The sequence below is a fragment of the Trichosurus vulpecula genome, chromosome 2, assembly GCF_011100635.1.
Source record: "Trichosurus vulpecula isolate mTriVul1 chromosome 2, mTriVul1.pri, whole genome shotgun sequence".
NCBI classification, from domain to species: domain Eukaryota; kingdom Metazoa; phylum Chordata; class Mammalia; order Diprotodontia; family Phalangeridae; genus Trichosurus; species Trichosurus vulpecula.
The window spans coordinates 147,212,276-147,228,545 of NC_050574.1; the positions used below are offsets into that span (position 1 = coordinate 147,212,276).

At 38.0% G+C, this 16,270-nt stretch overlaps 2 protein-coding genes across 2 annotated transcripts in view; one reads left to right on the forward strand and one right to left on the reverse strand.

Moving 5' to 3' along the window:
- Window positions 1-16,270, forward strand: part of TRPC6 (transient receptor potential cation channel subfamily C member 6) — a 179,731-nt gene that overhangs the window by 48,302 nt on the left and 115,159 nt on the right. The gene's annotated exons all lie outside the window — the stretch shown is intronic.
- Window positions 460-7,936, reverse strand: LOC118839898 (ras guanyl-releasing protein 3-like). The gene is given in 4 exon segments (XM_036747398.1): window positions 460-654; window positions 4,255-4,357; window positions 5,995-7,657; window positions 7,660-7,936. Coding segments are annotated over 4 exon segments (2,238 nt in total).

The following is a 16,270-nucleotide window of genomic DNA, read 5'->3' on the forward strand; positions in this document are numbered from 1 at the left end:
ATCTTGGGTTCAGGGTCCTGGGTTGTCACCATAAGGGTCTGAAGGGAGAAAATCAAGACTGTAGTAGTGGTTGGACTTGCCTGCTGCACGCTGCTGACTGTCTTTCCCACATGGTGTTCTGCTGATTCTGCTAGTTTAGCTTATGTGCCATGTTAGTGGCAGTTGGTTGGTAGTTGGTGAGGATGGCTGTCCCCTTCTCTACAGGAGTTGCTTCCTCTGATGATGGTTGCAAGGGCTAGGCTGAAAGTAGGACTGGTGTTCTTATAGGTGCTGCCATTCCCAGGGCTCTTGTTCTTATTTTCCCACTAGTGGAAGCTGTTTGACAGCTATTGCTAGTGACAATGCAAGATATAGGCCCTTTCTCTACAATGATTTCTCCCCACAATTATGGATGAAGGAATTGGGCTGGAGGCAGGTCTGGTATTTTGGGGGATATTGCAATTCCTAAGACTCTTGGATTTAGCATCCTGGGGTATATCCATTGTCCGAGGGGAGATGGTAGTCAAGGCAGCGGTTCAACTTGCTTGGCATGTGCTGCCACCGGGTGTCCTGCACATACTTGTATGGTACTTGTTTGCTTGCTGAGTTATATGGATTCAAACCCTTTACCATTTTGGTTGCTTTCCACTGGATCTTCTCTAACTTTTCAATGTTCTTAAATTGTAACACCCAGAACTGAAACATAATACTTCAGACATTATCTGACTAGGGCAGAGTACAGGGGAATTATTACTTTTGTACTGCTGCAAGTTATGCCTCTCAATGAAACCTAAGATAGAATTAGCTCCTTTGGCAGCCACATCACACTACTGACTCATGTTGAACTTGCAGTCCCTTAAGACCCCCAGGTCTTTTTCAAACTGCTATCTATAACCATGCCTCCTTCATTTTGCATTTGTACAGTTTATATTGTTTTTAAACCCAAGTTTAAGACTTCATGTTTATCCCCACTGAGTTCCATCTTATTAGATTCACCTCAATGCCAATCAAGGTCAGAATTTATAGAAAATTGTTGTGAAAAAATTAAGAGTAATTCTGCAGTAGACAAATGGTAAAATTATTTTCATGGTTTTCACAAGAACAAATGAAAGATCCCAATGACCATATGAAATTGATTCAAAAACATTAATAGAGAAATGTAAACTTATTTGAGATGTTACTTCATACTTATCGAATTAATAAATATCAGTCAATCAGCACCTCAAAACTGATTGCTTTGAATCCCATCAAAGCTCAACTCAAATTCTATTGCTTACATGAAATTTTTCCTGATCACTCCAGCTACTTTTTCCTTCTCCTTAGAAATGACTTTTCTAATGTTTTTACTATGTTTACTGTTTGCGTATATGTGTTTATGTGTGTGTATGTATGTGTGTATACATGTACACACATACATACATGCAGATATATAAGGACTGCTCAGCATGGCATGCCCACATCAGAGAAGGTGCTGTGCTCCATAAGCAAAACAGAATTGAAACAGCTCAAAGGAAACACAGGATGCACAAGTTTGGAGTATCTACCCCAAACGTTCACACACAATATTTGTGCCTGGCCTGCGGTAGAGTATTTTGAGCTCATATTGGACCGATCAGTCACAGTCGGACACATTGAATCTTGACTCAAGCATAGTGATGTCATTTTGGTCCTCTTAGAGAACAAAGGACAACAATTACCATATATTTTCCTTGATTGAATGAATATATGTTCTTTAGGGCTGGGCTTGATCTCCCTTTATCTTTTATATGTCTAATACAGTGCCTGGCACATAAATGAATGAACGAAGCAAGCATTTATTTACTAAGTGTTTACTATCTTCCAGGTATTGAACTAGTCATTGAGAATACATAAAGAAAAGCAAAATAGTCCATGTCCTAAGGTAGCCCTACCAAAAGAGAAAATGGAGAAATTAAATGCTAGTGGGGCTGTGAGGAGATAGGCAAGTCCCTTTCACTGCTAGTGGAACTGAGAATTTATTAAATTTATAAATTGCTCATGCCAACTGACCCAGTAGAGATCTCAGTCCTGAGTTTATACCCCAAGAAGATTCATGATTTCAAGAAAAATAGTCTAAACATACAAAATATTTATGACATCTTTATTTGTAATAACAAAAAGCTGGAAACAAAATATTTGCTCAGTAACTAGGCATATCTAGTTGGTATGGTGGAGAGAGAGCTGGGCCTGGAGTCAGGAAGACCTGAGTTCAAATATGACCTTACATACTTACTGGCTGTGCAAGCAAGTCACTTACCCTCCATTTGTCTCAGTTTCCTCGTATGTAAAATGGGGATAATAAAAGCACCTACCTCCCAAAGTTATTGTGAGAATAAAATGAGAAGATATTTGTAAAGCACTTAGCACACTGCTCAGCACATAATAGGCTCTATATCAAAGTTAGCTATTGTGATTATTATTAGTCTGCTATCATTGAAGAAACTATGTTATACAAATGTTAAGAAATAATATGAAGATTTCATAGAACCATCAGGAGATTTTGTGAAGAAATGTAGAACATAGACAATGATTGATGATATAAATAAAGATGGCAGTAAAAGGAAACAAAGTTCAGATCAGATACAATAATTGATGTTGGTAGCACACATCAATATCAAATTACTCATCTTTCTTTTCTATTAATATACCACAAACAACAAAAATGGAAAGTAACCTTTGCTATCACTCAGAATCATGCTCTTTGGTAGTTTTGCTTTGTGGGAATTCCAAAGGTGGTATGGGTTATCTTTGATTGGACATTGTCCAACAGAGGCTGGATGACCATTTGTCAGGTGCAATGAGGATTATTTTCTCTTAAGTTCCAAACTATCTCCCTCTCTTCTTCCCTCCCTACCCCACACTAGAGAAGGCCACCATTTTACACACACACACACACACACACACACACACGTAAAACTATGCAAACTTCTATTTATCAGTTCCTTCTCTGGAGTTGGACAGCATCTTCCTTCATAGGTCTTTAATAGTTGATTTGAGTATTATAAAGCTCCAAATAAATTACTCATTCACAGTTATTCTTCTAAAAATATTGCTGTTATGTGTACAATGTTCTCTTGGTTCTGCTCATTTCACTCTTCATTATTTCATATGTCTTTCCATGTTGTTATAAAATCAACCTGCTCATCATTTCTTACAGCACATTACAGTTATCCCTTCCACATCTGGATGTTGGGGCACGGAGCCCCCATGATCTGGGAAATCTGCGTAAAATTTTTTGGCCTTCCCTTTGTACCATAAGTCTGATTTTTTTCTTTTTCTCTCATGGGGTGTTTACAGTACCTTATTGTAAAATTTGGGTTAAATATTTGGTCATAGTCTCTGTCATCTGCTGGCCTTCACAGGTAGTTTGCAGCTCCCACAAACTCCCCCCAAATTCCCAGATCCAAAATATATCAAAACCATGATGGGCAAAGCTGTGATATGGAAGGGGTAACTGTAATATTTCATCACAATCATATACCACAACTTGTTTAGCAATTCCCCAATTGATGGTCATCCCCTCACTTTCCAGTTATTTGCCACCACAAAGAGTTACTATAAATATTTTAGAACATATAGATTATTTTCCTTTTTCCCTGATCACCTGGGGTAACAGACAATAATAGAGGTATTTCTGGGTCAAAAGTATACACAATTTTATAACTCTTCTGAAATGGTTTGAATAGTTCATAGTTCCACCAACAGTGTATTAGTGTCCCAATTTTTCCACATCACCTCCAACATTTATAATTTTTCTCTTCTATCATTTTAGCCAATCTAATAGGTGTGAGATATCTCAAGGTTGTTTTAATTTGCAATTCTCTAATCAATAATGATTGAAAGCATTTTTCATATGATTATATAAGTTTGATTTCTTCATCCAAAAACTGCCTGTTCACATCCTTTGACATTTATCAATTGGAGAATGACTTATATGCTTACGAATTTAACAAAATTCTCTCTACATTTGAATTACGAGACCTTTATTTGAGAAAGTGTCTATAATGTCCCCCCACCCACCCTGCCCCACAATTTTCTGCTTTCCTTCTAATCTTGGTTACATTGATTTTATTTGTATAAAACATTTTCAATTTAATGTAATCAAAATTATCCACTTTATATCTCACAATTTTGTCTCTTGTTTATTCATAGATCTTTCCCTAAACGTAAACATGATAGGTAATATGTCCCATGTTCTTCTAACTTACTTATGATATCTTCCTTTATATCTAGGCCATGTATCCATTTTGACCTTACCTTGGTAAATGGTATGAGATTTTTGTCTGTCCCTAATTTCTGCCAGACTGCTTTCCATTTTTCCTGGTAATTTTTACCACACAATGAATTCTTTTCCCAAAAGCTTAAATTTTTACATTTGTCAAACACAAGTTTACTAAAATCATTTACTACTGTGTACTGTATATCTACTCTGTTCCATTGATCCACCTTTCCATTTATCAGCCAGTACTAGACAGTTTTGATAATTACTGCCTTATAGTGTAGTTTAAGATCTGGTACTGCTAGACCTCCTTCCTTTATATTTTTTCAATAATTCTTTTGATATTCTTAACCTTTTGTTCTTCCAAATGAATTTAATTGGGATAGCATTAAATAAGTATATTAGTTTAAATAGAATTGTAATTTTTATTATATTGGCTCTTCCCATTCATGAACAATTAATATTTCTCCAATTATTTAAATCTGACTTTATTTGTATAAAAAGTATTTTATAATTATGTTCATGTAGTTCCTAGGTTTGTCTTGTCAGGTATACTCCCAGGTACTTTATATTCTTTTTCAATGGAGTATCTCTTACTATTTCTTCTTGCAGGGCTTTGTTGGTAATATACAGAAATGCTCATGATTTGTGTGGGTTTATTTTATATCCTGCTACATCACTAAAATTATTAATTATTTCAACTAGCTTTTTAGTTGGAGCTCTCAGATTTTGCAAGTATATTATCATATCATCTGCAAACTAGATGGTTTTATTACCTCATTGTCCATTCTGATTCCTTCAATGTCCTTTTCTTTTCTTATTACTATTGCTAGAATTTCTAATACAATATTGAATAATATTTGTGATGATGAGCATCAGTAATTATTTTCACATATGGTTCCATTCCAACTCTCAAATTCTGTGGTTATTTTTTGTTTACTCAGGTTTTAAAGATCTGTAATTTTCAAGGGTGGTACCAGGGTTTGGGCATGCTGGAAAAGAAGTGCATAATATGGCAGAACAAGATGTATCAACAAAGAAAGAAAAAAATTTTAAAATATAAAAATCCCAAAGAAAACCCATTAGTCTAAGCAACTAATTATTTTTTATCTTAAAAAAGGCTTTATAGAAAACTTGTAGTCTATTTGCCTAGAGTATCAACAAAGCCTAGTAATCTGGTACCTTCAAGGGGTTACCTAGAACTCGAACCATGGTACTCACATAGCAGATGACAGAGAGGGACAAGACCTGTGATTTCCTTGGCATAGTGAACTCCCAGGTGAGAAAATTCCTACCAATGCGGGTGTACATTATAGAATTTTTCATTTAAATATATTTTATTAAGACCTTTTGGTTTTACATCATGTAGATTTCAGTGAGTATTTATTCCTTTTAATCTTCCCAGACAGCCATCCCTTATGAAAAATTATTATTTTTTTTTAGAGTTGGTATATAGCAGTCTTCATTATTGTTTCTGAAATGCTTAACAGATCAGTCGCTGGGGGGGGGGAGCGGGAGGGGGAGAAATAAATAGTACATTGATTTTGTGCTGCACAGACAGGGACCTTCCATCACACTATTGGGACAGGGTGACCTGATGAGTTCACAAGGCAGGAATATTTTTTTGATCATTTTCCCAGACTTGGAACATGGTCTTCAGGATTCCTCGTCTTGCTTTATGCAACTGCCAAACTCGTTAGACATTCAGTTTCCCCATTCAGGAGTCAGCCATCTAGCTGTGCGATCTTGGGCAAGTCACTTAACCCCAATTGCCCTGCCTTCCCCCCTCACATTCTTGGTTGGCTTTATTGGTGTCCGCTCCGTTCTGGTCCAGTTCATACTCTGTGCTCTGGGTCCCCATGTTCATATTGACCTGCCCCCCAGGCTTCTCGTTCTCCCATCGAGCAAAGCCTTCGTCCTTTCTAGCTTTGCCATGGAACTTGCATTTCATTTTGGGGAAGGTATGAGATCCTGAGTCACCCCATCCAGACTCAGGCCACATGGGTTCCATCTGAGCGGCCTGACTGGTGGTGGCCTGCTGAAGGCACACGGAGATCTTTCGAAAGGAGCCTGTCACCAGGGTGATGGCTTGGCTGTCCAGAGCCTGATGTCTAGCAGCAACACCAGGGAACTCAAACACCTCATCCTGAACTGGAGGCAATGATGGGCTGCCAGGAAGAGAGCCATGACCACTTCCCATGGAGGTCCTCCTTGCAAATTTCCTGCATGCCAGCACAAGGAGGTCTTTGCATTGCTTGTGACAGTTGGCTCCACAGTCTTTGCATTTGTATCCTTGCTTGATTATGCCCCAGAGAAATCCTGCGCGATGTTCAAAGAAAGTTGGCTTGAGATAGGTCACCTCTTGAAAATTATGGACAAATCCTGGTCCCATTTCACACTGGAGCTGGGATTTAGCTCTCAGGAAATGAGCCATCATTTCATCGTTACTAATTAAGCCATCCTGGTCTTTGTCCAACACACAGAAGGAATTCAAGAAAGGAAAGTTGGTGGCAATACTTTCAAAGTCCTCTTGGGAGATATACCCATTATGGTCATGATCATAATTGCTGAAAACGGACTCGACTAACTTCCTTACGTGCTTGTTAATAATGGTCAGGTCAGGTTTTGGTATCACTCCGAATGCCCACTCCAAGGGCACTACTGGCTTGTTAGGAGTTGTAGGAGAGGTAGGTGATTTAGAATTCCTGGGCTCCAGTGCCAGTGAGAGTTTGTAAATATCATCTTCTGTGTGATAGAGGTCGAGAGAAAGTGTTAGGAGGTTGATTAAATCCATGTTAGGTTCCAAGTGGTGCGAGGAGCTCTGGAGGGAAACCAATTCACTCAAGGTCACTGAGAGCTGGTGCATCTTCACAATATTGACTTTATGATCTTCAGTCCAGTCTGGAAAAATGACATGAACGGCGATCAAGTCTTTCAAATGAACACCCAGGATGGGGATTTTGAAGCCTTCACAGTCAGCAAAAGCTTTGCAGTAAGGGCAGTAATTGCCACTGGAGGAGACGAGTTCTGTCATTTCATTCCAGTCCTTTGTAACTTCTGAAGAAAGATGAGAATGAGTCTCTTTGAGGCAGGAAATAGAACTATGGCTCAGTCCTCCCACCACTGCCATCAATGTATTAAAATTCTGTAGCTGAAGGAGTTTCTGGGCAACATTTATAAATTTAGTGATGACTTCGGCTCTTTGCTGTGGAGTTGGTTTGCTAAGAACCATCAATTGGACCCATTTAGAAATCCCATTAAATAAAGCAATGGTTCTTTCCAGGGTTGGGTTATTCTCCAGGCAGCCATGAATTACATAGCTTTGATAATCTGTGAATGAAATCCATCTGAAAGATTTGTGCTCCAGAAAAGTAAGGTGCTCAGCCAGTTCAATGGGCTCCAGATGGTCAAACAGCAGATAAGCTTTTCCCTTCTTAGATACTTTTTTCTCTGTGTGACTCTTCTCATCCAGTCATAGGAAGGACTCATGAAGTAGCAGACCTTTAGGCAGAATTCATCACATCCTTCCCCACAAGCATCACGGTACATTGAGAGAAGTTTTCCCACCAGCTCAGTGGATGATCAATACCATCGGTGCATCAAAAGAACGATTCTTGGCAAATAACTGTTGCTCAGTTGTCCCCTGTCGTCAAACATTTCAATGCATGTGCTCAACAATTCATCCAATGTTGCTGCTTTACCAAGTGTACTTGACTCCATTGTTCTTAAGCCGTTGTCAAAAAACTAGAGACATTTTCAGCAAGAGGAAGACCATTTCCATAATTATAGAAGTGAGCGCCATTAGCAGTCAAGGGAAGGCTTCATTTTTAGGTGTTTTCAGGAAAAATAATGATTTCTAGATGTATTCCTAGCACTGGAACTTTTATGAGTGGATGCAGCCATCACTATTTCAGGCATCTAGAAGGAAACCTGACTCCCAGTCCAGTGTATTTTCCACTAAAGCTGAGTTGCTGCAGTTATTTTCTAGCAGTTTTCATATTTGATATGGGGTCCAATGGAGTTGAACTCAGGCAGAGCTGGAGATGCAGAGTGAAGTGAGCTGAAATGAAAAATTGTTTTTCAAAAAGAGGAAAAGTAATTAAGTAAAACACTCAATACATTGTGGACCCCTCCTCTCCCATCAGATACTGGATAAGGGGCTTGAACTAAGCTTTGCTTGGTTACAAGTCACACACTCTTTCCTCTATCTTATAATACTGCTAGCAGATGAAGTTAAGGTAAATCAGGATGATTGTCCTGTTGTGTTGTTGTGTTCTCTTCCTTCATTCTTTTCCTTCCTTCCTTCCTTCCTTCCTTCCTTCCTTCCTTCCTTCCTTCCTTCCCTCCCTCCCTTCCTAAAATGTTCTCCCTTCTTTAGCATTAAAACAAGGCCTAAGGATTATATATCTACACAGCCAGCCTGTTCTTCTCCAACACCTGCCCCCACTCCAATGGGTCATTCCATACCTGAGATAGCATGTTTTCCTTTTATGACATCAATATTTAAAACACACACACACTTCTCTTGATTTGCTTTTTCACTTGCACTTAAAAAAAAACTTAGGAAGTAGGAAAAGGGTCATAGTGTAATTGTCTTGAGATTAGAACTATTATAATTAACTTCAATTAACAAAACATTTATTAAACACCTACTGTGGATGCAAAGACAAAACAAGATTGTCCGTACTTTCAAAGAATTTATACCTTACTTGGGGAGATACAATTTGAACAAATAAATTCAGGCTAATTTGAAGAGGGAGAAAGCATTGACAACTTGGGAAGGTCAGAGAAGACTCTGTGAAGAAGTAGCATTTGAGCTGAGCTTTGAAGGAATAAGAGGATTATGACTGGTAAAAAGCAGAAGGTGAGGGGTCTGTGCACAAGAGGAATGAAAAAGCCTTGAATGTCATGCTTAGGAGCTTGGACATTAGTGTCTGGGAAATAAGGAGTCTTTGAAAGTCCTCACTTGTCTCTTCAACACTGATGCCCTCCCCTCCCTTCAACGCTGTCATTTCTAGGTTTTCTTTTTATCTTCTGCCTGTATTTTGTATGTTCCTAGTTATGTACTCTACATATAAGTGCATGATAGAAGAAAAAATGGTAGGGACATAGGAGAAGAGATGGCAAGAATATACTGGAGAAGTATACAAGAAAGTGAAGAAGAATTAAGAAAGTTTAGGAGGGTGAAAGAGGACAGTCTAAAAACTGGCTTGAAGCTTAACATTAAAAAAACACACCCAACTAAGATATTGGCAACTGGTCCCATCACTTCCTGGCAAATAGGGAAAGAAGAAATGGAAACGATATCAGATTTTATATTCTTGGTCTCTAAGATCACTGAAGATGGTGACTGCAGTCATGAAATTAAAAGATGCTTGCTCCTTGGAAGGAAAGCTTTGGCAAATCTGGATAGCATACTAAAAAACAGAGACATCACCTTGCTGACATAGGTCCATATTGTCAAAACTATGATTTTTCCACAGTATGGCTGTGAGAGTTGGACTATAAGGAAAGCTGAGTGTCCCAGAATTGATGCTCTCAAATTATAGTGTTGGAGAAGACTTTTGAGAGTCCCTTAGAGTGCAAGGAGATCAAATCAGTCAATATTTAAACAAACTAATTCAGGCTATTCACTGGAAGGCCAAATACTGAAGCTGAAGCTTAAGCATTTTGGCCACATAACGAGAAGACAGGACTCATTGGAAAAGATCCTGATGTTGGGAAAGATTGAAGGCAAAAGGATAAGGGGACAGCAGAGGATGAGATGGATAGATAGGGTCATAGAAGCACCAAATATGAGCTTGGACAGACTTCAGAAGACAGTGAAGAATAGGAGGGCCTGACGGTCTATGCTCCATGAGGTCATGAAAAATTGGACACAACTGAATAACTGAACAAATGACTTCTCAGGATACCAAAAATTGCAAATAAAGTGTGATGATTAAAAAATGACTGAACCCACTGTGAAAGCACTTAGCACACTACCCAGTACACAGTAGACACCATATCCAGTCATTGAAAATTATAGATGTTGAAAATATGAGTAAACAAAAAATAATCACAGAATTTGAGAGTTGGAAGGGATATGATTTTATATTGTGTCCAAACTATATGTGAAAGTAATTTTCATCATGTTATTGTTGTTGTTTCTTCTTTGTTCTTGAAGAGGACCATGACATCAGGAAAGTAAATTCTCACTGTAAATGTTAAGGTAAAGAAGTATTATTATGCTATTAGTATTGAAAAAATACAAAGGTTTCAAAGAAACATGGGAAGACTTTTATGAATCAATATATAGCAAGGAAAGCAGAGGCAAAAGGAAATAGGCACAATTCCTGGCTGGGGAATGAAAGGCTTGCTGTGGATAACTAGATAAAAACAGTGATAGAAAAATAAGTCCACCCAAGTCTCTTTAATGATAAACATATTGGTTTTACTCTGTAGCTCTGTCTTACTGGCCCCTTCTAGTGCTGCTAACATTACCCCACGTATCCCTAGATAGGGTGGCTATGACCTGAACAAGGGTATGTGGGAAGTAGTTTGAACCAGTTGTGAGGGCCAGTTGTTAAATTTTCATTGTGAGCATTTACACCTTGGAAATGGGCAATTCCAAACCAAGGCAGTAACTTATTGTTTTGTTTGTTGTCTAGACTTAAGAAAATGATAGAGAAAATTTTATAATGCAAATTAAACCCTAAAGTGGTGTGTGTGTGTGTGTGTGTGTGTGTGTGTGTGTTTCAGAGAACAGGTCATAAACATTTACCAGCACTCCATTTCCTTAGGGTTTCAGTGACAGGGTGACAGGAGTTGTTTTGTGAATGTACTGCCTCAACAAGAGATTTGTACCCTAATCTCAGCTCTGTAGCTATCAAGCTGAGGAATTCTGAGAAAGTCATCCAAGCTACCTGGGGCTTGGAATGGATCCCAGGGATCATGTAGTCTAGTCCCATCTCTAAAATGATAAAACAAAAGTAGATGACCACCAAGTCCTTCTCAACTCAAAAATTATGTTTCTAGCAAGTGTGCTCTGGCCTCAGTCACCCAGAATAAGGGTAGCTATACCTCTCCTTCAGGGTTCTAGGAGTACTTCTTGATTGTTTTGAGTCTTTATCTAATGCTAATTGCTCAGGCTCTCAATTTGGCTATGTTCCCCTTGCTGTTAGGTAGTAGTGACTAACACCCTAGTTCCAATTGACCAATTAAAATCAATTAGCTTTCACAAAGCAATATTTATTTAGATGATTTAGCAAAAACAGAAGGACAAATATTTCCCCCCAACACCTCAGGGACATATTCCCCTATACATTGGTGTCCAGAGAGTAAGTTCAAATTTAGCCCAATTTCTACATAGTTTTGGTCCCAACAAGTTCATGTTCAAATGGGGCATCTGTCAGATAATTTGTCATCTTAACTACTGCTGGGCTGGGTCCCAAAAATTGTTTCTTACTCTTCTAACATTCTTGGATTCCTTGATTCTTAGCTCATTCTATTGACCTTTTAAATCTCATAAGGCTATAAATTCCAACTTCCTTTCTTAGAACAAAAGAACTAACTCAAAATGAGGCAATGAGCTAAGGAGGCCTATATTTCCAGGGCCACATGTTGGCCTCAGAGGGAGAGGGTCCAAGGCCTCTCCCTTTACAGCATTATTTCTCACTAGATGTAAAGAAATAAAATCAAGAGAAGCAATCCAACCAAGGGAGAGGATGATGTCTGACTAATGAATGGCCTTTTAAATGCCTTTGCAGCCAACCAGAGCCTTCTATTCACCATGTAGTTAGATATAGGATGTCAACAATCAACATGAGTTCAAAGTTTCTCCAAAAAGCTTTTATCATTACAACTCCCCAGGAATCAGGCTTCCCAGCCTCTTCTAGGTAAGGAATGGCATCAGCCAAATATGTTGTGTAGGTTCCTAAGGACTGATCAGTTACATTATGAGACAGCCTGGAGGAGAGGTCTCAATGAAAGTCTGTTCACTCTTTCCTATTCCTCCCAGACCCTTAGGTTGGGGGAAGGGGAGCAAAGGATGTTATCCAAAGCAATAAAACTGTGGCTTCTGAGCACAACCTAGATGACAGACATGACAGCTATCTTCAAAAGTTTAAAGGGCTGGTCTGTGGAAAAGGGATTAGGCTATAGCAATAAAAAAGCAAGTATGGTTTGAGTGGCAGAGACAATAAATTCCAAGCCTCAGTTTAATCATGTGCAAAGCAGTGACAATTAATAACTCATATTACTTGATAGGCATGTTGTAAAGAAAGCACTTGTTAAATAAGAGAGCCATAATTATTCGTCCTTGAGAAGGAGAGATGAATTCATATGATCTCATGTTTTTTGCCAGGGCACTTAGTGATATAGTTGGCCCTGTTGTTTTGTTTTGTTTTGTTTTTCCATTGAGAAAGAATTTCAAAATGCAATAATTTTTACAGACCGGAAGTCTTCCTGGAATTCAGTCTAGATTTCCACTTTTCTCATTTTATTGTCTTTCTCCTAGTTATGAATATTTGTATGCATTATTACATTCCTAGCCTAATTACCATTTAGTAAGGCTATGAACTTAATCTTCTACCAATATATGTCCCTCCTATTCCCTTAGTGAAGTTCTAATGCTTTTTCTAAACTCCTTTATTTAATTTTGGAAAACTTGTGTCTCAGGCTGAGAGAAATCCAGCTGAGATCATTGAACTGTCTGAAAACACACAGGAACTGAGTGAGTGGCTTAGTGCTTGCCTGGCAAGCCTATCATCTCCCATGTGTGACGTGCTCATTTCCTTATCAGGTAAAATGGAGAACACAGCACATTCCCCTTCCTGTTACTGTGTCTGACCAACCCATCATGAATATGATACTAGAAAGGGCTGAGAGGAAAGAGGTTTTTTATGGTTTTAAATAAGAACTCTTTTGTAACATTTTATAGTCTTTCTTCCTATTACTTTAGATTTTTCAGTCCCCCAAATAACTTTCAAAAACCATCACTTCTCAAAATTCTATTCAGTCAGTCAATTTTTTATAGCTACCAACCACAGCTACCATTGTCATTCAACTCCTAGCCTAATCCTTATGACATTTCTTCATTCCACTGGATAGCCCTCCACTATCAAAAGTATTACCCTCAGTGGAAATGGCCATTTCTTTCTAGCAGTAGCCAAAACAAAATAAATATACCAATTTCAAGGTAAAAGGAAACTTAAAAGTGAGAATCCTAGTGTGAAAGGCATTGTTTTAGTTTCTTTTTTTCTCTTTACTTATTCAAGGTGAAAGTCCATATTTTCTTTCTTTTTAAAAATATATTCCATTGATACTTTTTTATATTACTAAAATTCTTCCAGCATCTATCCCCCACCCTCTCCAAGAAGATATCCTATATAACAAATAATATTTTAAAGAAAAAAAAGATAGAAAATCAGCAAAATTGAACAACACAGTCAAAAAGTCTGAAAATATATGCAATATACCACACCTACAGACCTTTCCTCTCTGCAAGGGAGCTTTTGCTTGTTTGTATTTAGCAAAATTAATTTTTTTATTGTTTCATGTCTCTTTTTCCTATTTACATTGTAGTCATTGCGTATATTGTTTTCTTGGCTTTACTTAATTTACTCTCCATCAGGTCATGTATGTCTTTCTGTGCTTCTCTGCATCTATCATATTCATCATTTCTTAAAACAGAGTAGTATTCCATTACATTCATGATCACAATCTCTGCAGCCATTCTCCAATCAGTGGGCATCTACTTTGTTTCCAATCCCTTGCTATCACTGGATATCATATGATGTCCAATCCCTTACTGCTATCAATATTTTGAAGTATATAGGGGTTTCTTCTTATCAATGACTTCCTTAATGGTATAAGCCTAGCAGTGAGCTCTCTGGGTCAGATGGTATGGACATTATCCATACTTTATTTGCGCAATTCAAAATTACTTTTAAAAATGGTTATATTGCACCAATAATGTACCAGTATGCTTATCTTCAGCAATCTCTCCAACATTGACTATGCTCATCTTTTACTACCTTTGAAAGTTTTCTGTGAGAAAAAAACCTTAGGGTTGTTTTAATTTGCATTTCTCTCAATATTAGTGATTTGGGGTATTCTTTCACATGGTTGTTTATAATCTGAAATTGTCCATATTTTCTTTCATCTACAAAACATAACACTATTGACTAGCAGCCAAATAAGCTTTAAATTGTGCTTGCACATTTTCAGGACAGTACTATGGGACCATTAGCCCCTTAATCCTAGTCTTTGCCTCTCTTAATTCAGCCTGATAATGTATTAGCTTTTTTGATTGCCTTAACATTCTGTCAACATACATGTTGATCTGTCACTCTGCCAAAATCCTCACATCTTTTTTTCTTTTTTTTTTCCAGTATTGAATTCAAAACTAAATAAGATGAGCATTTCCACACACAAAGCAGAATCTAAAATGAGGATGGTACATGAAGCTTTGATTATAGGAAGCTTCCTTTTCTGCTTAAGCATATTCAGGATGCTATCTCCAAAGATGCCCTGTGTTTTCTACGGACCCTTCTGTTCTCTTCTATGCATTTAATGTTTCAATTACCGTTTTCTTACTTTTAAAAAAATTTGGTAACCCTATCACTTATCCCCCATCTTTAATCCCATGAACTTGTTTTGACATTGACTTCAGAATTATATCCAATGAACAAATCTGAGGGAAAGGTTTTATTCAAGAGGTTGTCTTATTGCTCTCCAATAATTTCTATGTGTTAGAATGCAAAGCAGTACCTTTGGAATCATTACTTTCCATCTCATCGTCACCATCATCATTTATATAGTGCCTACTATGTGCCAGATACTGTGCTAAGCACTTTACAAACACCTCATTTGATCCTAGCTATTATTATTTCTCCTGGGTATTATTATCATTTTCATTGTTGTTGAATAATTTTCATGTATTAGTATGCAAAGCAGCATCTTTGGAGTCATTATTTTTCTTTTGTAGTCTGTTGGCATTACACTGTGTAGACCACAGCAATGAAATTTTCTAAAAAAAAAAAAAGTACATTATGTTCTAATTTTTCCCTAACATCAAATTTCCAAGGTCATTAAGGGCAAACGGGCACCTTTGGCCACTAGCGCTTAATTTCTTTGTTTTTTTTAAATCATATAGCATGAAGAAGCATAATAAGCTGTATTTAATGCAACTAGCTCATGTTTCACGTTGTCATAAGAACTCTTACTGTAAGAAAATGTCATGTTAAGTATCTTGGGAGAAGTGGGTGCCTATTGATTGGGGAGTGGCTGAATTAATTGTGGTATATGAATGTCATGGGATCTTACTTCACTGGAGGAAAGGTCAAATATGAGGAATGAGGCAAGATTTGTTTGGGGTTCTGCTTACACAGCAAAGTAAGCTGAACCAGGAAACCAATATCCATAATGACTACAGGAATGTAAATATAAGAAACAATAAAATGAAACTGAACTCTGTGAAATTCTAGTGATCCGCCTCGGATCTGAAGAAAAGATGAGGAAAATTCACCCCTCTCTCTTCTCTCCTTTCACTGGTGTGGTGACAGACTGTGGCTGTGGAACATCACACGCACTATTGGATGTGGCCCTTTTGGGTCATTTTTTGTTTTGTTTGGTTGTTGTTCTTTGTCACAATGGAAAGCTGAAGGAGGGACAAGGGAGTAGTGATCATAGATTGTAGCCCTACAGCTGGATGCACTTCAGAGGTCATCTAGTGTGGCTCCTTCATTTTACATATGAAAAGCATGGGGATTAGAGAGTTTGGTTGACTTGCTCAGTGTCACATAGGCACTGTCAGAAGCAGATCCTCTGGTAACAAAGACAGCACTCTTATCATGCTGCCATCCTCACCGAGTAGAGAATGAGTCAAGAAGACTCGTCCACACTTACAGGGGGGATGCCCTCAAATCCCCAACCAAGGCTGAGCTCCCTGTTAGATCATCACGTTTGTCATGGATTTGACAGAGGCTCACAGATTTATACAACACTTAGTATGCTGTGCTAAGCACTTCACAATTATCTCATTTGATCTTCACAACAGCCTTGAGAGGTGGC